General features: G+C 36.5%; 1 protein-coding gene across 3 annotated transcripts in view; it reads right to left on the bottom strand.

The window, feature by feature from the left end:
* Positions 1-1,004: 1,004 nt before the first annotated feature.
* Positions 1,005-24,142, bottom strand: part of SMC5 (structural maintenance of chromosomes 5) — a 98,249-nt gene continuing 75,111 nt past the window's right edge. For 2 of the 3 annotated variants that reach the window (XM_045563647.1, XM_045563649.1), the window contains 8 exons: positions 20,975-21,100; positions 18,684-18,728; positions 18,167-18,262; positions 17,600-17,704; positions 17,263-17,382; positions 5,702-5,881; positions 5,528-5,623; positions 1,005-3,118 (listed from right to left, as the gene is read on the bottom strand). In XM_045563647.1, the coding sequence (XP_045419603.1) occupies positions 2,975-3,118; positions 5,528-5,623; positions 5,702-5,881; positions 17,263-17,382; positions 17,600-17,704; positions 18,167-18,262; positions 18,684-18,728; positions 20,975-21,100 (912 nt within the window). In that variant the 3' untranslated portion in view covers positions 1,005-2,974. The remainder of the gene's footprint in view (positions 3,119-5,527; positions 5,624-5,701; positions 5,882-17,262; positions 17,383-17,599; positions 17,705-18,166; positions 18,263-18,683; positions 18,729-20,974; positions 21,101-24,142) is intronic. The other variant, XM_045563648.1, reaches the window with a different exon arrangement.

Below are 24,142 nucleotides of genomic sequence, written 5' to 3'. Positions count from 1 at the left end.
AACTGAGTCAATTAACTTGTCTGTAACCAAGTGATAAAGTCTGCCTGACTCAAAAATACATTTTGAAAAAATTACTTCAGATAGTAGTTTAATGTGAGAAATAAGACAAAATTGGCTATTGGGCATGTTTTTAGCAAACCTAGTGCTTCAATCTAAAAATATTTATACTTGCTTTGTAACTTGGTTTCTTCAGATGGTTTAAACCTGTTTTTTTTTTTTGAGACAGAGTCTCACTCTGTCACCCAGGCTAGAGTGCAGTGACAATCACCACAGCTCATTGTAACCTCAAACTCCTGGGCTCAAGCGATCCTCCTGCCTGAGCCTCCTGAATAGCTAGGACTACAGGCACACACCACGAAACCTGGCTACTTATTTTTCTATCTTTAGTAGACATGGGGTCTTGCTGTGGCTCACGCTGGTCTTGAACTCCTGAGCTCAAGCAATCCTTCCGCCTTGGCCTCCCAGAGTGCTAGGATTACAGGCATGAGCCACCATGCCCGGTCAGTTGAAACCTTTTTCATGTGTATTTATTGCTTCTATTAGACTGTAATTTCATCCCAGGCAGATGAGGAACTAAAGTTTCTATCCTTTTGAACACTAATAGACTGCTGGACACTATTTTGTAAATGTTTCGCACTTAGTAGACTTGTTTTTTAGTAAATCTGAAAACCCAAATGACTCTTAGGAAGGTTCCAAGTATAAAAAAATAGTTCTCACTTAAAATAACATACACCAAAAGAATATGAAAATATGTATTTATTACCAACAAAGTGGCATTTCCCACAAAGTTTTTTTTTCAATTACACATACGCACACACACAATAGCAGGAAGAAATTACATTTTTCACGTACTGAAGATTTATACTCCAAAGAAAACAGGCTTATGTCCAAAAGACAATTATAAAGCAGCAAGAAATCTTTTACTTTGAATATGGGAAACCTTTTAACAGAGACTCTACTTAGGCAAATCAGTGAGGACTTAGTCATCAAAAACACTTGTTGCCTTAAGGTTTTAAATATTTATTCATCAAATCAGGCTTTTACTTGAAGACTTTACAATTTGTATGTAATTAAAAATCAACTTTTGCAGAAAATATATGAAGTTTTAAGTGGCTGAGACCATACTGTGCTAGACTTATTATTCTTGATATGTTAAAATGGTACATAATTTATCCTCCATAGCTCAAAATTCAATGTTAAACCAAATATTAACTTTGTCCAGTAGAGAAATATAAATGCTTATAAACAAGGTATGGAATAATTGTTGGCATATGTAAACTGAAATGTAATTGACCATTTTCAAACATGCTTAACATCACACTTCTTTTTCATGTTGATATTCATTTTGCAGAAATAAGATGACTGGTATTAACTTAGACAAAAATGAATTACACGAAGCACATATTAGTAAAGATATTTTGGTGGGAAACAAAGTATTTAACAACAAAAACATTTGGTAACACCCATTTAATAATGTTATCAAGTTTTCAATGTTTACATGAACACATTGTTCATACTAGTAAAAATGTTATTTTAAAATATTTTCATACTTCATGCATTAGACTTAGTTTAAGAGGGGAAGGATCTTTCTTTTAAAATTTTTATAAAGAAAAAATACCTTTTTAAAGAGAAATGTCCACGTGAGAGGACATAAACTTATGATTCATTATTTTCTGACCTAATAAGAATATAAATTTCAATGGCTACTTGATATAGAAAACCCATACTGAATACAATTTTTCAATTTATTCAGGCAAACAAGTCAAAAAAATAACTTTGTTACTACTGGCACAGATCCAATCCACTGTTCAAAGACATGTCCTTGGACTAGTCCATTTTCTTACAAGATTTATTTTTTAAAAGAATAGAATTTGTTTGGCTCTGTTAATTAGTATAACCCAGATATAAACAAATGATTTTCTCATTTAATTCTTTCAAGCTGAAAGAAAACAATTTAAACTACATTTTCTAAGATAGATCAACACCGTAAGGAAGGACCTATAAGCTAAGTTCTAAAAACATTATGCTTTTAAAGTAATCAATGCTTTCCCCTCACTCTTTACATAACACTGAAAAATTTCAAATATAAATTGTAGAAACCAGTATATGAAATCTTAAGAAAAATCTTACTAAAAATAATTATAAAAATGCTTTTAGAAATTTAAGATGTAAAATACAATTGACTTTAAATTAAAAAACAAAAACAAAAAACACCCTCCCACACATTTTACAAGGTTATTCTTTAAAAACCCTTGTCACCTGATTTTATTCTCTGTCAATCTCTTGGTTGCATTTTGCATCATCTAATGGCCACCTGGTGGCATTTCAAAGAAGTCCTGCTACCATTTTTGAACCCCAGTGCTTCTTATCCCTTTGAAATACCAATATAATTATATCATCAAGTTTCATAAAACTTTTTTTAAAGGCCCATAAAATTCCATTTCCTAGTGGAGATAGGGTAATCTTTTTTAATAGGAAGAAATGAATAGATTTGTCATAAATTATTACTATACATTAGGCTGGATATTTCCATATCAATTTTTAAAAATTAAATATAACACTGGGAGAAAACTAGGACTGAAGCTCTAGAGTTATCTTTAGGCTCTAAAAGTAATTAGTTACTTTGCAATTAAAGCTACCATGTCAAGTAAACCTGTAACTGATAACTCCCCATCTACTGTACCTTTGATTTGCAATAGTAAGTACCTTTTAACATGGGAATCCAAGGACCCACGGTCAGAGTGCTAAGGACTCAAGTTCAACCAAGAATGAAAAAAGCTGAACTTTTATTACCAGATGATGTTCCAGAGAAAGAAGTCATTACGGTCTTTATTTCACCAACCTATTTGTATTTAAAAGGTTTCCAAAAATAACCGATTTTTCAGTTTTAATGAATCTCCTAATTTTATTCAGTTAAGCCATACTTATAAACAGAATTTAACAGAGAAATTCCAAAGTTCCCTCTCTTTACTTTTTATTGAGAGGGTTGAGTGAATGTAATACGGCGCCGCCGTCTTTGGAAAGCCTTTAAATTCCACCTGTTTGGTTCCAGCATATGAGGACCATTGTACACAAATAATACCGTCATCTTTTCAGAATAAGGAAGATTTTGTAGGAGCTGTAAGTATTAAAACAGACAAACTGTCACATAATGCTATAAATTGAGAAGCACAGTTTCCCAATCTTACATGTGTACAGTCAAACATATTATTTATTTATAATATAAATAAAACTCTTATGAAGGTCTCAAACACCTCCATATAACCTTGTCAGACTTACCTAAATTTGCATACCTGAATTCTGGCCTAAGAAATAATTGAAATGTCTAGGAACTCTCTATATTCACAGGACAATTGGAATTATACAACTTCCTAGGAAGACCCTGGAGAAGAGTACGTCCTCCATAATTTTCCTAGGATACATTCACATTTTATCCACAAACACTTCTCAAGCAAATTCTATGGTCAGGTACTGTGACAGATTGGTAGCCTGAAAAGAATGTTAACAGCAGGTTTTGGTTTATAGGCCACAGTTTTTGGTAAGTAATAGGATATTAACAGATGTGGCTATTCCTTAGAGTATCTGCTGAAAAAAGAAGGCAGATGATACTATTTAATAAAAATATGAATGTAGAATGGGCTCCTTAACAATATTTGTCATAAATAATCGAAAAAGGGGAAATAATCTGATCACATTAAAAACACATTTCTGAGTATGTCCATTTTGGGGGGGTTATTAAGTATGAAATGTCCAATTTCCTTAAGTACTAAGTTTGACAGTCATTATCTCTGACATGTCACTTTGACACTTCTTGTTTTATTTTTATTGTGAAGTACATCCTCAGTCTTTCAAGCGCATGGTTTGGCTTGTGATTATCTTTCAAATTTATTTTTAAAGCAATTTTTATGAAACCATGGATAGATCAAAAATTTGAGTTATCTTCAAATATGAGTTCCATCACGGAACCATTGCAGCGAAGACAGCTCAAAATATCAACCAAGTGTCTGGGAAGGATGTAGCTAATGAATGCACAGTAGGTCGATGATTTGAAAAGTTCTGTTCTGGTGACTTTAATCTTGAAAATGAGCTTGTTAGGTGACCCGAGACCAGGTGGATAATGATGAGCTGAAAGCTGTAGTGGAAGTAACTCCATCTCAACCTATGTGTTAATTAGCAGCAAGGTTTGACGTTACTATTCCAACAATATTGGACCATTGGAAACAAATCAGCAAGGTAAAGAAGCTGGATAGATGGGTTCTGCATGAATCAAACAAGTGTCAGCAGAGAAATCATCTCAAAGCTTGCCTTTCTTTGCTGTCATGACAAAAAGGTAAACCATTTCTACACTGTATTGTAACATGTGATGAAAAATGGACTCTTTTTGACAATCACAAGTGTTGGACACGATGGTTGGATAAAGTTGAAGTGCCAAAACAGTCCAAAACCCAATATTCATCAAAAAACCTAATGGTGTCTGTTTGGTGGTCCAGCACTGGTATTATCCACTACAGCTTTATGAAGCCTGCTCAACTGATTACAGCAGATGCCTACTGCAACCAACTGGATGAAATGATGAAGATGCTTGTGACTAAGTGGCCTAGATTGGTCAATAGCGACAGGCCAATCCTCTTGCAAGACAACGCTCAACCACATGTCTCATAAACAACTCTGCTCAAACTATAGAGGCTAGACTTGGAAATTCTCTGTCAGCTACCATATTCACCAGACCTGACTGACTACCACTTTTTTCAGGCTTTGGACCACTTCTTGCCAGGAAAAATATTCAATCCTCAACAAGTCGTGGAAAACACCTTTCACGATTTCATTGCCATTTGCTCTCCAGGCTTCTTCGCTGCTGGTGTAAACAAGCTACTGTTAAGATGGCAAAACTGTGTTGATAGTTTAGGCACATACTTTAATTGTACTGCTTCTTGTTTGAGATATAATAAACTTTTAATTCAAAATCAGACATTTCATATTTAACGACCTAATATAATTTATACACAGCACTAGATTTAACAAAAGAAAATTTCCCATTGCAATAGTTCTAGATTATGGCAAATGCTCTATAAACATAATTCTGTTTTCATCAAAGTTAATCTGTGAGTAGGAGATGCTGGGATGCTTATAATTTCCTTTCAGCCAGGGCAGTAGCAGTGGTAAACAGAGAAGGGTAGTACATAACAAGAGAGGCCTTTCTTGGAACACGGAGAGGGCCAGAGTTCTAGGGTTTGCATTCCTCAGCCATCTTTTAATGTTAAAAGAGTAACTTTTTTACAAGAGGAATGAGTGCCAAAAGCAGGAAGAAAGTTTTGGTTCTAGAACATAATGATACGCCTCCTACATTGTTTCCTCTGGTAATGAGGTTTCTGATTAAGTATGTCACTGGAATTTGTCCCTTTCACTAATGTAAATATTACTATTATCTTTTTAGTTTCCTTTTTGGGAGTATTCCTGTTCATATTTACATACTAGACCAAAATTTACTATATGATTGGGACACACGGGATTTCTGAGTATTACCTACCTTTGGTGTGATGAAGAAGTATTGAGATGTGTTTTCTTTACAGGCAGTATTTACAACCATTTCAAACACTCTCCGTTCATTGATTGGGTCCATTCCCTATACAATGACAACAATAATGACTATACATCTATTATAGGATATAATAAGACCCAAGTAAAAGAATAATCACTATACCTGATTGATTTCATCAACTACTCTGAATGGACATCTATTAAGCTCCTGAAGCGCCATCAAGTATAACATGGTAGAAACACTTCTTTCACCTCCACTTTGATGATGAGGAGTTAATTCATGCAGCTGAGTACTACTGCGAAATTTGACTCTAATTCGAATTCCGTATTTATCATAATCTTCCTGTAAAACATTAAAACAGTTGATGAAAGATGACATTTTCCTCTAGTAATTTCATTCTACATTTGGAAATAGACTGGATTGACTAAGAATACAGAACTTAAAATTTAGTGATACTAGTTTAAAAGTAAAGCACGCACACTAACAACCAACTATGAGATGAGGAATATAAAAAAAAAAGTAAAACAATGAATATTAGGCAAACAGTTATCTAAAAGCTTTAAGGGTCTCCAAGGATCTATTCAGACAAGGGCAACATCCATATTACATTAACTTTTTCCTACTCTATATTATTCTTTGCAACTAAGTGAGGAGCCCTGTCATGAAAAGGCACTATTTATTTTAGTTCCAAGTGCTAGCTTTTCAAACTATATGTGAAAATAATTAAAATAATCAGAACATAATGGAGTGTCATGCCATTTTCTAGAGAAGAAGCTGTGCATGCCACTACAGAGGGTCACAAGTCCTTCCCACGTCTTCAGTTGGTTGAGAAGGAAAAAAACAGGCAGAAATTATATGCATACTTTGAAAAATTATTAAGTCACACACACACACACCTCAGCAAAAAGCCTGGCACATACTAGTATTCAATAAATATTTGTTGTAATGAGTGCATTCAGTGTTTTGTAAATTTTGCCAAAACTGAGGCTGCTCTAAGGTTTATTTACTACTCTTTTCAATGTCATTTCTAGGTCAGTCAGGTTCAGATTTACCTTAAAAATGAGATATGTAACTTACTAATTAAAGATTATTTAATGCATAAAGCTTTAGAGTGGTGGTCAAGAGAAAGATATAATGCAAGCCACGCAGGTATTTAAATTTTCTAGTAGTGACATTAAAAAAAAGTGAAAAGAAATAGGTGAAATTAATTTTAACACGTTGACTGCCACACTAGAAAAAAAGCATTTTCCTTGAGGCCGTGGTGTTTTATTACAAAAATAGAATAAAAACTTCAAAAACAAAACAACCCTTTCTAATTCAAAGAAAAATTTGTTATTTTTTATTGTTTTCTGTGAGTGAGTAACGTGCAACTTGAAAAACAGTTCACACAGCATGTGAGTTACATATGCTTCATAAGGTTCTGGGCTCAAAACTAGCATGAGTTAAATACAACTCACATGGCAGTTAATGTGTTAGTAATATATTTTATTTAATCCAGTATATCTAAAATATCATTTTGACACGTACTCACAACATACATTTTTTCTTTTTTAAAAAATTTATAAAGATGGGGTCTTGCTATATTGCCCAGGCTGGAGCGCAGTGGCTATTCACAGGCACGATCCCACTACAGATCAGCACGGGAGTTTGGACCTGCTCCACTTCTGACCTTGGCTGTTCACCCTTCCTTAGACAACCTGGTGGTCCCTGGCTCCCAGCAGCTCACCATATCGATGCCATAAGTTAGTGCGAACACCCACTCAGCAAAAGGCACTGCAGCCCAGAACTTCTGGGCTCAAGTGGTCCTCCCGCCTTAGCCTCCCAAGTAGCTGGGACTGCAGGCACATGCCATCATGTCTGGCTAAATTAAAAAAAAAAAATTGTTTTTAGACAGGGTCTCACTACGTTGCCCAGGCTGGTCTAGAACTCCAGGGCTCAAGTGATCCTTCCATCTCAGCCTCCTGAGTAGCTGGGATTACAGGCACAAGCCACCACATCTGGCCACAATAATTTTATTAACTATGTCATTTTTTAACTATACCAGCTTTGATTACTAGAGTTTTATTTTTGGCTCTGACACCCCATTCTTTGCTCTTTCTGCCCCATTCTAGCTTCTTTCATTTCACTGACGGTTCTGGCTAAAGAAGGCAGTTCCAGAACCAAGACTGCAGAGGACAGAATACAAGCATTCCAAAAGGAAGGCTGAGAAGAGATAAAATGTCCATTTCCTAGGAGCCCAAGGCTAGACAGAATTACACGCACAGGTTAAGGAGAATCATCTCTATGATAGTAGTTATCATTCAAAACACAGAAGAGCTATGCAGAAGAAACAGCATATGATAAAGTTACAGTACCATGCAACTATGACAGGTCAAGTTCCATAGGCTTCGCCATGCTTACTTGACCATATTTGTGTCTTATCTGGTTAACCTGTTTGATAAAGACATCATAGCTACTTTGAGTCTGATGAAGCTTTCATTAGTCAAATTTATTTGAGAGCTTAGGTTCTAGGATCAGGTCTGGAGTTTGATTCTTTGCTTTGCCAATTGGAAGCTGTGTAATTTTCAGAAAACTTATCTTAAGTTTTTAGTTTATTTATTTATAAGTTTTAGTTTATTTATTTATAAAATAGGGGCAATAAAAGTACCTGCTTCATAGAATGGTTTAAGAATTAAACAAGATAAACTTAAGAGGGCATGGCACAGTGTCTGGTACAAAGGAAATATATTAGAAATTATTATTGTTATTATACTATGTCCCTTAATTCTAACAAGCCCAAAGACTATGTAGATGACAATTACTGTGGTAGGGTCTTAGATCTAGAACTTAAAAGTGAAATGATGTTCCGCACTTATGCTTCACACTAAGCAGATGAAGGAGTCATGGGGCAAAACTCCTAAGAGGAGAAAATAGTGCAATCATGCTTTATATTTATGTAACATATATTCAAAATTGCATACATGCTAAAATGCAAATTTGTTGGGCTGCTTTATTTCTTGCTAAAAAATTTTTATTATGGAAAATTTTCAACACATACAAAATTAGAGAACACTAAAAATGAGTTCAGTACACTATCAACTAGCCTTAACTATGATCAATAAATGGCCAATCTTCCTTCACTTATAAGCCCATCCACTCCCCTTTCTCAATTATTTTTAAGCAAATCCCACTTTATCTTTTTACATGTTTCTTAATGGAAAATGAATTTTATCCCAAATTGCAATGTGCAAATTTACAGCTTAAGAAATTGGACCAGGTGTGGTGGTTCACATCTATAATCTTGGCACTTTGGGAAGACAAGGGAGGAGGATTGCTTGAGGCCAGATGTTGAGACCAACGTGGTCAATATAGTGAGACCCCGTCTCTATAAAAAATAAAAACTAAAATTAACTGAGCATGGTGGCACATGCCTGTAGTCCCAGCTACTTAGGAGGCTGAGACAAGAGGATCCCTTGAGCCTAGGAGTTTGAGGTTGCAGTGAGATATGATGATGCCACTGCACTCTAGCCTGGGCAAAAGAGTGAGAGCCTGTCTCAAAAAAAAAAAAAAAAGAGAGAGAGAGAGAGAAATCAGTAGCAAATTCCCTAACATTTCCACTCTCACAAACTCTTAAATTCTTGATCAAAAAGAAATCATTAGGCCGGGTGTGGTGGCTCACGTCTGTAATCCTAGCACTCTGGGAGGCCAAGGCGGGAGGACTGTGTGAGCTCAGGAGTTCGAGACCAGCCTGAGCAAGAGCAAGACCCCATCTCTACTAAAAATAGAAAGAAATTAGCCAAACAACTAAAAATAGAAAAAAATTAGCTGGGTATGGTGGCGCGTGCCTGTAGTCCCAGCTACTCAGGAGGCTGAGGCAGGAGGATCGCTTGAACCCAGGAGTTTGAGGTTGCTGGGAGCTAGGCTGACGCCCTGGCACTCTAGCCCAGGCAACAGAGTGAGACTCTGTCTCAAAAAAAAAAAAAAAAAAAAGAAAGAAATAATTGATATACACTACATTTCAATTAAATTTGCTAATTTGTATATGACTCTTCTGATTTGGGCAGTGGTAGATTTATAAATCAATGCATTTATTCAACACAGCTGAATAACCATCATTCAGCCATAAAGAGTTAGTAAGGTATTAGTCACTTATCTCAAACAGGACTGTGAAATAAATTTTTGGAGGGATGGGGCAAGATGACTGACTAGAGACATCAGCTGACAGATTGTTTCAGAAAGAAAGGAAAAGTTTTGGACGGAAAAAAACATAGCTCAGTTGTAATGCTGAGGGAAATGTGCCAGAACCTATCAAAGGTTCCACAGGGAAGAAGTTGTGGAGCAGAACAAACAGCAAGATTTCAGCACAGATCAACCCCTAAGAAACTTGGAGCCCCTTGGAAAGGGTGGGTGGAGGTTTTGTTTCTCTTCTCCTCACATCTCTGGCAGACTGCAGGCTCTTAAGCTGCTGGAGAGCTTTTCTACCCCCCTGAGCCTAAAAGCTGCTGCCTCCAGTGAACTGGGAGCTTCCTGAGAACAAAGGACCAGGCTGCCAGCCCCCTTGGGATAGTTTCCCCTCACCACAGACCGAAGCCAAGGTGGCAGGTGCCATACTGCTTCTCCACCCATTATGTACCTTTGTCCTCCCCAGGAAGCTTTAGCCCTTCAGTTTTTGTGTCACCGGACCCCACAAAAACATTTCCCAACTCCTGCTCAGACTGTGGTGGCCACAGGGGGTTGGTGGGTCCTGGGAAAACTGTGTGATCCCGGAGCTTGGACACTCCAAGTGAGCTGTCTTCTAGGGAAAGAGACAAAGGGTACCAGAGTGCCAGCTCTCCTCCATTCAGACTTTTCTCTTCCTCCTGCCTCCCTTACCCACTGCTGCTGAGCAACAGTTCCCATGTGAGCTGGCATGGGTGCCCCAAGGGAGGATTGAGCTAGGGCTCTCAGGAGCATCTGCTCTGGTGGTATGCCCACCACTCCGAGGCTTCCACAGAAAGTGGGGCTCATGCCTTAACTCTTAAAGAGCAGCGGCGGACCAAGGGGTACAAGAACTGTGGTTTTCCTGTCACTGGCCCTGCCCAGTGTTGCTTGCTTGGCTGCTCCAGCACAGCAGAGCATACCCCAAAGTGGAGGAACATTAAATCTTCTTGAGCCCTTGACAGAACTCAGGACCACCATGCTTCTTTCTGGCATGGTCAGGAATTGAACCTGGAGGACGAGGGAACAGGCCTGCAGGCTGGATCCCATACCCCCAGGACTCGGGCATGGAGGAGAGATGTGTGGACTAATCTTGGTAGGCTAGGGAGCCCATGTGGGCAGAACTAAAAGGACAGTGCAGTGTGGGTCTGAACTTCAGTGCACTCATGGAGCTGGAGCACCCCTCCCTGAAAAGGAAAGCCACGCTTTCGATCTGAGGCAAGAGCCTGGGCAGGAAAGCTCCCAGTCTGTGGCACCACCGCTGGTGAGCTCGGCTAGTTTGGGCAGCTGCCTCCAGCCAAATGTTGGAAGGAGATCTGCGGAGCAAGGGAAGAGGGAGAAGAATGAAACCCCACTTCTAACAGCCAGACTGTGAATCCCAGATGGCCCCACCCCCATAAGCAGACTTTTTGGCTTGGTGGGGCTGCTTCAGCGCCTCCCTGGTGGCTTTACCCAGTGGCCTTGGAGCCCACCCTTGGCCTGGCAGAGAGAGATCTTGTGCCTGCTTTTATGGAGCCTGAACGCAGGCTCACCTGACCCAGCCCCATTCAGCCTTGCTCCTTCACCCACCTCTGCTGTTGTGGAGAATAAGAAGTCCCCTAGAAACTCCAGGGCCCCGCACACCACCTGGGGCATTGAGTACTTCTCCTGATCAACTAGAGCTGGTCACATGGCCCCCAAAACACCACTGCAGCTCTTTCCTGTAAGCACCACCTACTGGCAGGGAGGACAACTTGTCCAGCCCATTATAGATAGCATTTACTGATTCAATCATATAGGGCGTCTGACTCTTACTACAAGCATCACCTATTGTCTCAGAGATTAAACTGGGTGTCCCAATATGATTCACACTGTTAAGGAGACCACAGGGCTGGGGAAAGAGAAAGAGTTTCAAAGACCTCCATCTTCCCTTGTCAATAAGACAGAGGGAATAGGCCCACACACATAGCTCACCACTGCTACAGCTTACAGATAACTATTATAACAACTGAGAAAACCACCACACTAAGGATATCTAAAACCAAGGTATCCATCCAGAACCTAGACCCTCATCAAAGCACCCAAAAGCAAAGCCAAAGGTCCTTACCCAACATATGCTACAGACACACCCTTAAGAGCAAGGAGGAAAAAAAACAAAAGAAAATTGAAAACCAGGAAGTGATAGTTGGTCCAGATGAGAAGGAATCAGTGCAAGAACTCTGGAAGTACGAAAAATCAGAGTGAAAGAACACCCCCAAAGGAGCATACCAGCTCTCTAATAAAGGATCCCAACCAAAATGAAAATACTGAAATGACAGATAAAGAATTCTAAATATGGATTGCAAGGAAGCTAAATGAGATCCAAGAGAAAATAGAATATTAACTCAAAGAAACCAGAAAGACAATTCAGGAAATGAATGAAAAATTTACTAAAGAGATACATATATTAAAAAACAAAAAACAAATAGAACTTCTGGAAATGAAAAATTCAAGAAATAGAAAACACAGTGGAAAGTTTTAAGAATAGAGTAGGCCATGCAGAAGAATTTCAGAGCTTGAAGACAACTCTTTAGAATTAACCCAGTCAAAAATAAAGAACAAAGAATCAAGAGGAATGAACAAAGTCTATGAGAAATATGGGATTATGTAAAATGGCCAAATATAAGAATCACAGGCATCCCTGAGGGTGAAGAAGAAAACCCAAAAGGCCTGGAAAACCTATTTGAGGGAATAACTGAGGAAAACTTCCCCTGGTTTTGCTAGAGATTTAGACATCTAGACACAAAAAACTCAATGAACAGCTGGGAGATTCACTGCAAAAATGGCATCACCAAGGCATAGTCAAGTCATCAGACTGGCCAAAGTCAACACGAAGGAGAGACTCCTATGAACCATGAGGTGAAAACATGAAGTAACTTTACAAAGGAAAACCCATCAGACTAACAGATTTCTCAAGAGAAACCTTACAAGTCAAAAAGAAATGGGGTCCTATCTTTAGTCTCCTGTAACAGAATAACCGGCAGTCAAGAATTTTGTATCCTGCTAAACTAAGATTCATAAATGAAGGAGAAATAAAGTCTTTCCCAGATAAGTAAATGCTAAGGGAATGTGTCATTACCAGACGTGCCCTACAGGAAATGCTCAAAAGTACATTATACATGCAATAGCACAATAGATACCAACCAGTGTAAAAACACCCAAAAGTTATAGCCTATAGTTCTTATAAAACAATAGCACAAGAGGGAAAACAATGTAATAAGGTATAATCCAACATGTTGAACAGCCATCCCACATACCAATACTAACACTCAACATGAACAGTCTGAATGCCCCACTTAAGTGACACAGACTGCCTGAATAAATGAAAAACACAACTACAAGGACTCATACAGACTCAAGGTAATGGTATGAAAAAAAATATTCCATGTAAATAGAAACCAAAAGCAAGCAGGTGTAGCCATTCTCATATCAGATAAATAGACTTCAAATCAACAATGGCAAAACAAAAACAAAAACAAAAACACAAAGATGTTCATTATATAAAGGTAAGGGAGCAATTCAAAGAGAAGACATTACAATCCTAAATATATATGTACCTAACACAGGACCTCCTAGTTTCATAAAGCAAATTCTTCTAGATCTAAGCAAAGAAATAAAGAGCAGCATCTTAACTGTTAGAGACTTCAACACTCCACTGACAGAACTAGACAGATCTCTGAGGCAGAAAATGAATAAAGAAATATTAGACTTAAACAGGACTCTAGAACAAATGGACATAACAGACATTTACAGAACATTCTACCCCAAACTACTGAATATACATTTTTCTCATCAGCACATGGGATATTTTCCAAGACTAATCACTTCTTAGGCCACAAAACAAGTCGTAGCAGATTAAAAAAGAAATCGAAATCAGACCATGTATCTTCTCAGACCACAGTGGAATAAAACTAAAAATCAATTTCAAAAGACACACTCAAATCTACACAAAGTCATGGAAATTAAACAACCTGCTGCTGAATGATCCTTGGGTCAATGATGAAATTAAAATGGAAATCAAAAGATTTGTTGACCTCAATGACAAAAGGGAACACAAGCTTTCAAAATCTATGGAATACAGCAAAAACAGACCTATGGAGAAAGTTCATAGTCTTAAGTGCCTAAAGACGGAAAGATCACAAATTAACAACCTATGTCACATCTCAAGGTAAAAGAAAAAGAACAAATCAAACTTAAATCCAGCAAAAGAAAAGAAATAACAAAGCTCAGAGCAGAAGTAAACAAAATGGAAACAAACAAATAAAAAAACCAAAAAAACAATCAAACAAAAAAAGCCCCACAAAGGATCCATGAAACAAAAAGTTGGTTCTTTGGAAAGATAAATAAAATTAATAGACTGCTAGCCAGATTAACCAGAAATAGAAGACAAAGGACTCAAATAACCCTAATCAAAAATGAAAAAGAAGACATTACAACTGATACCATGGAAATACAAAGTATCATCCGTGAATACTATGAAAACCTCTACTTAAACAAACTAGAAAACCTAGGGGAAATAGACAAATTCTTGGAAACACATAATCTCTCAAACATGAATCAGAAAGAAATAGAAATCCTGAACAGACCAATAATGAGCAATGAGACTGAAGCAGTAATAAAAAATCTCCCAACAAAACAAAACCCCAGACCAGACAAATTCACAACCCAATTCTACCTGACATACAAAGAAGAACTGGTACCTATCCTACAGAAACTACTTCATAACATGTAGAAGGAGGGAATCCTCTCTAACTCATTCTATAAAGCTACTGTTATCCTAACATCAAAGCCAGGAAAGGATACAACAAAAACACAAATCTGCAGACCAGTATCAATTATGAACACACATGCAAAAATCCTCAACAAAATACTAGCAAACCTAATTCAACAGCACATCAAAAAGATAATTCACCACGATCAAGTGGGTTTCATCCCAGGGATGCAAGGATGGTTTAACATATGCAAATCAATAAATGTGATTCATCACATAAACAGAAGTAAAAACAAAGACCATATAATTATCTCAACAGATGCAGAAAAAGCACTCAACGAAATACAGCATCCTTCATGATAAAGACCCTCAACAATCTAGGTGTACAAGGTTCATAACTCAAAATTATAAAAGCTCTAAATAACTAATCCACAGCTAACATCATACTGAATGGGGAAAAGTTGAAAGCATTTCCTTTAAGAACTGGAATAAGACAAGGGAGCCCACTAACACCACTTCTATTCAACATAGCATTGGAAGTCCTAGCCAGAGCAATCAGGCAAGAGAAAGAAAGAAAGGGCATCCAAATCGGGAAACAGGAGGTCAAACTATCCCATTTGCTGATACGATCTTTTATCGAGAAAACCCTGAAGACTCCACCAAAAGACTCCTGGAATTGATAAATAAATTCAGCAGAAGCCTTAGGTTACAAAATCAATGTACACAAATCAGTAGCATTTCTGTATGTTAACAACAGTCAAGCAAAGAGTCAAATCAAGGACTCAATACCATTTACAATAGCTACAAAGAAAATAAATACCTAAGAATATACTTAACCAAGGAAGTGAAAAATCTCTATAAGGAGAACCAAAAAACACTGATGAAAGAAACTGCAGATGACACAAACAAATCAATAAAAATCCCCTGATCATGAAATGATAGAACCAATGTCATTAAAATGTCCATACAGCCCAAATTGATTTACAGATTCAAAGCAAACCCCATCAAAATACCAACATCGTATTTCACAGATATAGAAAAAATAATCCTAAGCTTCATTTGGAATAAAAAAAAAAAGCCTGAACAGTCAAAGCAATCTTAAGCAAAAAGAACAAATCTGGAGGCACTGCATTACCTTACTTTGAATTATACTACAAGGCTATAGCAACCAAAACAGCATGGTAATGGTATAAAAGTAGAGACATAGACCAATGGAACAGAATAGAGAACCCAGAAATAAAACCATCTACCTACAACCAACTGATCTTTGACAAAACAGACAACAACATACATTGAAGAAAGGAATCCCTATTAAATCAATGGTGCTGGAAAAATTGGATAGTCATGTGCAGAATAATGAAAACCGGACCATCTCTCAACATATACAAAAATCAATTCAAAATGGATTAAAAACTTAAATGTAAGGCATGAAACCATAAAAATTCTAGAAGAAAATGTAGAAAAAACTCTTCTGGACATCAGCATAGGCAAAGAATTTATAACTAAGATCCCAAAGGCAAATAAAGCAACAATAATAAATAAATGGGACTTCATTAAATTAAAAAGCTTCTGCACAGCAAAGGAAATAATCAACAGCGTGAACAGATAATCTACAGAATGGGAGAAAATATTTGCAAACTATATATCCAACAAGGGATTAATATCCAGACTCTATAAAGAACTCAAATAAGCAAGAAAAAAACAAACAGCCCCATCAAAAAGCAGGCAAAAGACATGAACGTTAAGTTTTTTGAAAGATAGACAAATGGCCAAGAAACATCTGAAAAAATGCTCAATATCACTAATCATCAGGGAAATGCAAATTACACCTACAATGAGGTACTACCTTACCCCTATTAAAATGCTCATTATCACAAAGTCAAAAAACAACAGATGCTTGTGTGGATGCAGAGAGAAAGGAATGCTTATACACTCTTGGTGGAACTGCAAATTAGTATCACCTCTATGGAAAATAGTATGGAGATTCTTCAAGGAAATAAATGCAGACCTATACCACTCCATCCAGCAATGCCACTGCTCAGTATCTACCCAAAGGAAATGAAGCCATTTTATCAAAAAGACACCTGCACTTGAATGTTTATTTCAGCACAATTCACAATTGCAAAGATGTGGAATCAATCTAAGTGCCCATCAATTCATGAGTGGATAAAGAAAATGTGATATATACACAAACGCCCTCCCTCCCATGGAGTACTTACTACTCAGCCATAAAAAGTAATGAAATAATGTCATTTGCAGCAACTTGGATGGAACTGGAGACCACCATCCTAAATGAAGTATCTCAGGAATGGAAAACAAAATACTGTATGTTTTCACTAATAAGTGGGAGCTAATAGATGGGTACACACCAGCACAAACCGATCAAAAGGACATGACAAACCAAGAAGGGGGCAGTGTGTGGTGGGGTGTGGGATAAAAACTTACCCGTTGGGTACAATGAACACTATTCTGGTGACGGGCACACAAGAGGCCTTGACTTAAGCATTATACAAGTTATCTATAACAAAACACTAGTATCCCCTTAATTAATATTTTGAAAGAAAAAAAAAAAGCATTGGTAAATCAAAGTAAAAAAAAAAAAATTTTAAAAATAAATTTTTGAAACTTGAAAATGGGCAGGGGGAGGAAAAGTGACCCTGAATGGAATCCCATAGGTTGTCTTCTTCTTCCTTTGGAAAATTTTTTAGTAAACAAAATTCTCACAGGTATAACTCTCAAGTTAATAAGTAATTTACATGTACTTTTAGCATACAATTAAAATTACTTTCATAGAAATATATTTCAAATGCAATTTTACCTCATTTTCTGTATGGAGATCAACTTCACCAGCACACTGCATAGAACTAAAAAAATTGCTGAATTTTTCATTAATTTTTTCTACTAGCTCTTTTAAAGGATTAAGCCACCTTTCTTTTACCTATAAATAAAGGCAACACAAAAACACAATTTAAAAGCAGTATTATTATGGTTCTGGCACAAAACTTTACGTAAAACAAATTTTATATCAATATCAATCTGATCATGGAAACACATTTCTCTCAGGAGTATGTCATCCCATTTTGCATTATTCTATGTTCCCGCTTCATTAATAATAAACATATGATAAAAACAAAACATAAAAATTAAAAAATTACCTGTGAAATGTTTTCCCTATATTTATCTAGTTCAACTTTCTTTCCTTTTAGTTCCTCAGTTAACTGCTCTATTTCTTCTTCTCTTTTTGTGTATTCCTCAACAATCTGGCAGGGAAAAAAATATCTCTTTAAGATAAATCTACAAAAGGACAAAATATAAAATTTACATAAATTAAAACATTAGCTGAAAATGCCAATTGTGTTGCATTGTTTGTATTCAACTAATTTATGTTCTAACTACATACTGCAAATGACATTTTTTATCATTGAAAAATAGACATTGCAGTATTTCAGGTTAGCCCAACTATTCTTTTTATAAAGAAAAGGCACAGAACACTGTGTTCCTTAGGAAGAATCTATTTAAAATTCTAATAGATTCAGAATCTGGCATTTAAAGCACATTGTTCCTGCTGTCTAGCTTATTATTACCAAGAGCTCTAGTACAGAGTGGGAGGCAAGTACTGGAGGGAACTCTGTGTATGTGTGTGCATGTATGCACACGCGTGTGTGTATGGGGAGGGTAGTAGCAGTGGTGGCTGCAGAATGGGAACAGAGAAAGAGGCATACTGTAGGATTCAGTCCCGTGAAGCAGGAAGCTCTTGATCTTTCTTCAGTTAACAAAGCATCAATTTCATCCAATGTGTTTGGAAGATCTTGGAAAGCCTAAAGAAAAAAATTGTCCATCACCATAGATACAATGAAAACCATTCATTCAAATAGTTAAAAGGAAAATAATCTGCTGAGTAAGTATCTATTCTCTGTTCAACAACATGCTAGCACACAAGGATACAAAGGAATTATTAACAGGGTCCTTTGCCTTCAAAAAGCTTATACTTTAAAAGAAAACAAAATGTATACACTGGATAATACCTTAAAGCAATGTATTCATGTTGAGTATTAAAATAAGCAGTATATATTGCACAGACTATAGAATTTAGAGAAAGAAGTTATCAGTTCATGCTACAGGAGAGTTAAGAGAATTCAAAGGCTTAGAGTTCATCTCTGGGTCTTAAAGCAAAAGCCAGAAAAAAATCACGGCAGAGGGAACATAGGAGCTTGGGAAAAAAGAATGAGCACTGCATACCATGGGGGGTGAGGAGTTGTGTCCATTTGGAATGGTGGGTACTTGCTGAATTGGTAGAATGGGTCCAGAATATGTGGGGCATTGAAAGAGAGCAAGAAGTTAGAACTTTATACTGTACTTATGAAGAACTACAAAAGCATCCTAAGAATCCAATTACTTTGGCAGAATTTCACCACAGTACTATCTTCTCAGTCCATTCCATGGAGACAAATTAGAACAGTTGCTTTCCTGTGAGGGGAGGCAAGCAGTACACTGTTGTATTGAGCACAACCTGCTAAGTCCATATATGTACTACAAGGTACAAAACCAATCTTGAAACCCTGAAAAAGATCTTGACACATGACACTAATCTAGTATCTTAATCTTATTTTTTTTAACCTTTTAGAAAGCAGTTCAACTTCTACAGACCTTTAGATATTCAGTATGTATATTTGCTGATTTTCTGCCTTGTCCACTAAGCTTTGAGCACATGTGTCAAACACTTACTTGGTATCTTCACTTCACTCTAATAGGCTTCTTAACTTTAAGATGGTGAAACAGAATTTTCGTTTCATTCACCTTCCCCAACACTTTAAGCAAAGCAGTTTCTCCTTCAATCTTCTTCATCTCAGTAAATGACATCATCATTTGTTCAGGTGAAAAATTCAGGGGTTCTTTCTCTTACCCTTTATGTCAAATCCATCATCAAGTCTTGCTGGCTCGATCATTAAAGATACCTCAAATCTGACAACTTCCCTTTCTTTCTCTCTTCAGATCTAATCCATGCCACTATAACCTCTTGCCTAGTTCAAACCTTCTAAATGGTCTCCTTACTTCCATCCTTGTAGCCCTACTTTACTCTCCATATAGAAGTTAGAGTGCCCTTTTATAAACTGAAGTTAGCAATATCACTCTTCTGTTAAATCCTCCAGTGGATTCTATCTCAAAAAGAGTATAACCTAAACTCCCTGTATGGTCTATAATGCCCCAAATAATCTTGGCTTCTGCCTTCCTCTCTGCTTAGATTACAATTTTCAGCCCTACTGAGATTTTTTATTCTTTTTATTCATGTTTATTTATAAACATGTCAAATATACTTCTGTCTCAGGGGCTTGTCTGAGCTGTTTTCTCTGTCTGGAATACTTTTTTCTCGCTTCTTCACTTGACTGATTTCTCTTCATTCAGGAATTATCTAAAGTAGTATCTTCTCAAAAAAGGCTTTCCTGACCAATTCCTATCCATGTCACTCTATTCCTTCACCTTGTTTTATTTTTCTTCTTAGCATCTCTCACTATCTGACATTATCTATTCTCTTTTTGTGTTTTTGTCTGCCCCATCCTCCAGACTAGAATATAAGTTTTAGTAGAGAACAAAGTATGTCTGTTTTGTTCAATGCTTGATATGTAGCAGGTAATCAATATACTTTTAATGAATATATTAATTATCTTCTAATTTTGTTTCTTTCAAAAACTGTATGACTTATCAACGGGACAACCATGTTGCTGTTTTTATCTTTACCTGACATTTTATTGTCTATTGAAATACATAACATTTGAAATTAAGAATCAAAAAAGGGATAAAAATATGTATTTTAAAATTCATTTCCTAATTTCATTTTGGCATTACTCTGAATAGGCATCTATGTAGACAATTTATCAACCCCACTTATCAGATAGAGCCTAGGGCCACAGGGGTACATAATTAATGGTAGAATGTAGACCAAAGAGCAGTTTCTCATAATTTAACTAATTGGTATGTTAGCATATAAAACATAATGGAAATAAAGAAAAGGCTCTTTTGTCCTTTCCTTACCAGCAGATGTTAGCCCTAAAGATTCAGCTCCCACTGAACCCTAATCCAACACCCAGTTTCTAGGAAACATTTCCATTTTGCCTTTCTTTTTCTAAATACCCCCTTTTACTGTATATACCAATTACTGGTACACTGTTTCCAGGAAAAACTATACCCCACATTTATAACTGTACCTCTTTAAAGGTAGTTTCAGGGGAAAAAGCCCACTTTTATTAGAAGAACAAATGCTACAGTACCCATAATTTTGTATAGTGATATCCATGTTTTAAGAATTTTCACACTAAGCCATAAGACTGGTGGCCAAATTTGAATACAGTAGAGAAAATCTGTTAAACAAAATTATTTAATATTATATATTCAGTTTAAAAATGGGAAAAAAATTCCATATTTTTTATGACACATCATGTTTTTTGTGGCCTGTTACAATGTGTAAGATCCTCTAAGCTTAAAAATAATGTGTTAAATACAGCAACTGTAAATTATATACTTTTTATACTTACTGTCTGATATTCTTGAGGAACAGTCTGCTCTGCGCCCAGGTTACATACTTGCCTAGCTCTCTTCATAAGTTCCTTGCATTTCTGCAGCAATCTCTGTCTATTTTCATCCAACTCAATGAAATGTTGCTACAAGAAAAATATATTTAAAATCTGAATATTACTGTTAGAGGGCTGTTTTATTAAACCACCACACTGTATGAAATAAATTACTGAATTCTGATTATGATTATAACCAAATCATCTAAAATCATATCTCAAATCATAAGTGCTTTTATGGTAAAGGTTAAATTTGAACTTAAACGTATACATTATTCCCTTTATTTCTCACAACACTGTACACTAATATTATCCCCATTTAGCACATTAAAAAAAGACTGAAAGGAATTGTCCAAGCTCACACATTTAGTTAGAAGCTGTCATGACTCAGATCCATGCCTGCTTACAGAACACGTGCTCTTTCCCTTACAGCATGATGCCTCTCAGTGGGAGCAGACTGGATAGAGTATGTGCGTGAGGAAAGGGGACGCAGGAAGTTCAGATGGTCATACAAGCTATGACAACCGAATAGTCTTAAAGAATAAGTAAGAATTTACTAAAGAAGCAACAGCAGAAGACATTCCAAGGACAGGTGACTATGAAAGGCACAGAAGCCTCAAAGACCCATTTAGGGAACAAGTATCTAACATGGCTGGAAGAGAGAAATTTGTAAAGATGAAAAGGATCAGAGTTGACAAGGTGGACAAGGACCAAATTGCAAGTTTCATGTGTAATAAGGAGGGTTTCTAATCTACTGAATATTTTCTGCAGGCCAAGCATTGTTATAACCACTATCCCATATATTAGTTAACCTAATCCCCATTACAATCTTTTTTTTTTTTTTTTAAACAGAGTCTCACTCTTTTGCCCAGGCTAGATTGCCATGGTGTCAGCCTAGCTCACAGCAACCTCAAACTCCTGGGCTCAAGCAATCCTACTGCCTCAGCCTCCCAAGTAGCTGGGACTACAGGTATGCGCCACCATGCCCGGCTCATTTTTTTCTATATATTTTCAGTTGTCCAGCTAATTTCTTTCTATTTTTTCAGTAGAGACAGGGTCTCACTCTTGCTCAGGCTGGTCTCGATCTCCTGAGCTCAAATGATCCGCCCATCTCGGCCTCCCAGAGTGCTAGGATTACATGCCTGAGCCACCGTGACTGGCCCCTATTACAATCTTTTGGTCTAGTTTTATTTTTATTTTATCTCTTTCCATTAAACCTCAAACTTTGGTCTACACAAAAAACACCTAGGGGTGGGGGATGGATGCCCTAGCCACACCCCAGATCTATTTGATTAATGCTTCAGGGGCCAAGGCCTGGGCATCTGTATTATTAATGAGGTTCTCAGGTGATTTTTATGCATACAAGTTTGATAGCAAATAAAGTAAATCAAGACAAAGTTATGAAAAGTAAAAGAATATATACTGGACCAAACTGAAAATACAAGCTAGCCTTTATACTAATCACTTAGTACTGTGGTTTCCTTGAATGAATTCCTCAGTTTCTACAGCCTGAGAGAAATAAAAGAAAATATTACAGACTCCTAGTCACTACTACTCTGCTCTGTAAAGGCCATTGTACTTAGGCAAATGCAAAATAAGGGACAGCTGGAAAAAAACTGAACACTCCTAATTTCTTCTATTCCTGTTTCCTGTTCCTCTACACTTTGCTAAAATGAAGTATTAGAACATTATCTTAAAAGAAATATCACTGATTGATTATTTGAAGCTCCATACTTAAGATGGACAAAACCTCATTCAATGGTTTCTGTTTGGTGGCATATGCCTAATAAAATCTTTATCTGAGAAAATATTCTTTTTATACATACACATTTGTGACATACTTCTTTCACATAGCACCTGACTTTTTTTTTAACTGCAATTTTTCTTACTGAGCTTTTTTGGTTGGGGTAGGGAGAGGATAATACACAATTATCTAAGATAATGTGAAGTCAGGCTAGCTTCACTAGCTTTATTTACATTTCTGCTTAGAGTCTTTAACGGTTAATAGAGAACAGAAAATACTCCATCTGTTTAAGACATAAGAAGAGAGAGGGGGAAGATTTACAAAATATCCCCTCTAACATCACTTTGTAGGTATACATTCTGGAAAAAATTATTAACCACTGCCTTTTCTCTGAAATTCTTTCTGAGAAAGTTTGGTTGTCATGGAAGTTGTACAGAAATACCTTGACATTAAACAAGGAAAAGCTTTTCTAAGAAGGCCCTCTTGTGGAAGAAATAAAAATTGTTTACAGAATTTCTTATTAAAACAGTATGTATTCTATTTAACAGTTCATTAAAATAAGAGTGAAACAAAATGAAAAACATTTTCTGTGTGAATGAAATATAAGCCGTAAATTAACACATTTCTTCCTCAATTTTCCCTCAATACAAATATAAGCATGAAATTTCATTCCAATTTAACTGCTTTCAAATTCAAATGTTAACCATTTTTTGTTACCAGACAGAATACATACTTAAGAATATAAAAATTATTTATTTATTTTTTCCTTCAAAATTATATATCTCTCATTTAAGTAAAAATGTTTCCTTTGAAATTCAGTTCTTTTTGTGCAAGAGTGGTAAGGTAAGCAGGCAGACAGAGGAGAGAAGGTGAGATGAAAAACACTATACTCCTAAATTTAGTATTAGGAGAAACAAACAATGTTTAATTCTTATAACTAGTATTAATTCTGATGTAAATCTATACTTTTAAAGGAAACACTAGCTTCATGCTAGACAGCACATTAGGCATCTTGATATATATTACTAAACTGAATATCATAACATCCCTGCAATTTAAGCAGGTATCATACCTATGGCTGCACATAACAATTAAGCTTGGAGTGGTTAGGAAACCTTCCCCTAGTCAAAACCAAAATAATAGGAATATGTACCTGTCTACCTCTATATTTGGATTCACACATAGTCAGCTTACTAGTCCTAAAAATAGTCCAGAAATTAATGATATTACCAAATAGAGGCTCCCAATCATTTGCCTTTCTCTGGGGATGTTTTCTAGGTCTGGAACCCTGTTGCCCTATTTGCCTTCCAAAAATGTGAGGAAGTATCAAACTCTTGGCGGTTAGTTACCCTTAAGTCTCCTCATGAATACAATCCCTACTACAATTT

Source organism: Lemur catta, chromosome 10 (genome assembly GCF_020740605.2).
Source record: "Lemur catta isolate mLemCat1 chromosome 10, mLemCat1.pri, whole genome shotgun sequence".
Taxonomy (NCBI): Eukaryota; Metazoa; Chordata; class Mammalia; order Primates; family Lemuridae; genus Lemur; species Lemur catta.
Note: the sequence above shows the minus strand (reverse complement) of the source record. Positions and strands in the feature narration are given on the sequence as shown.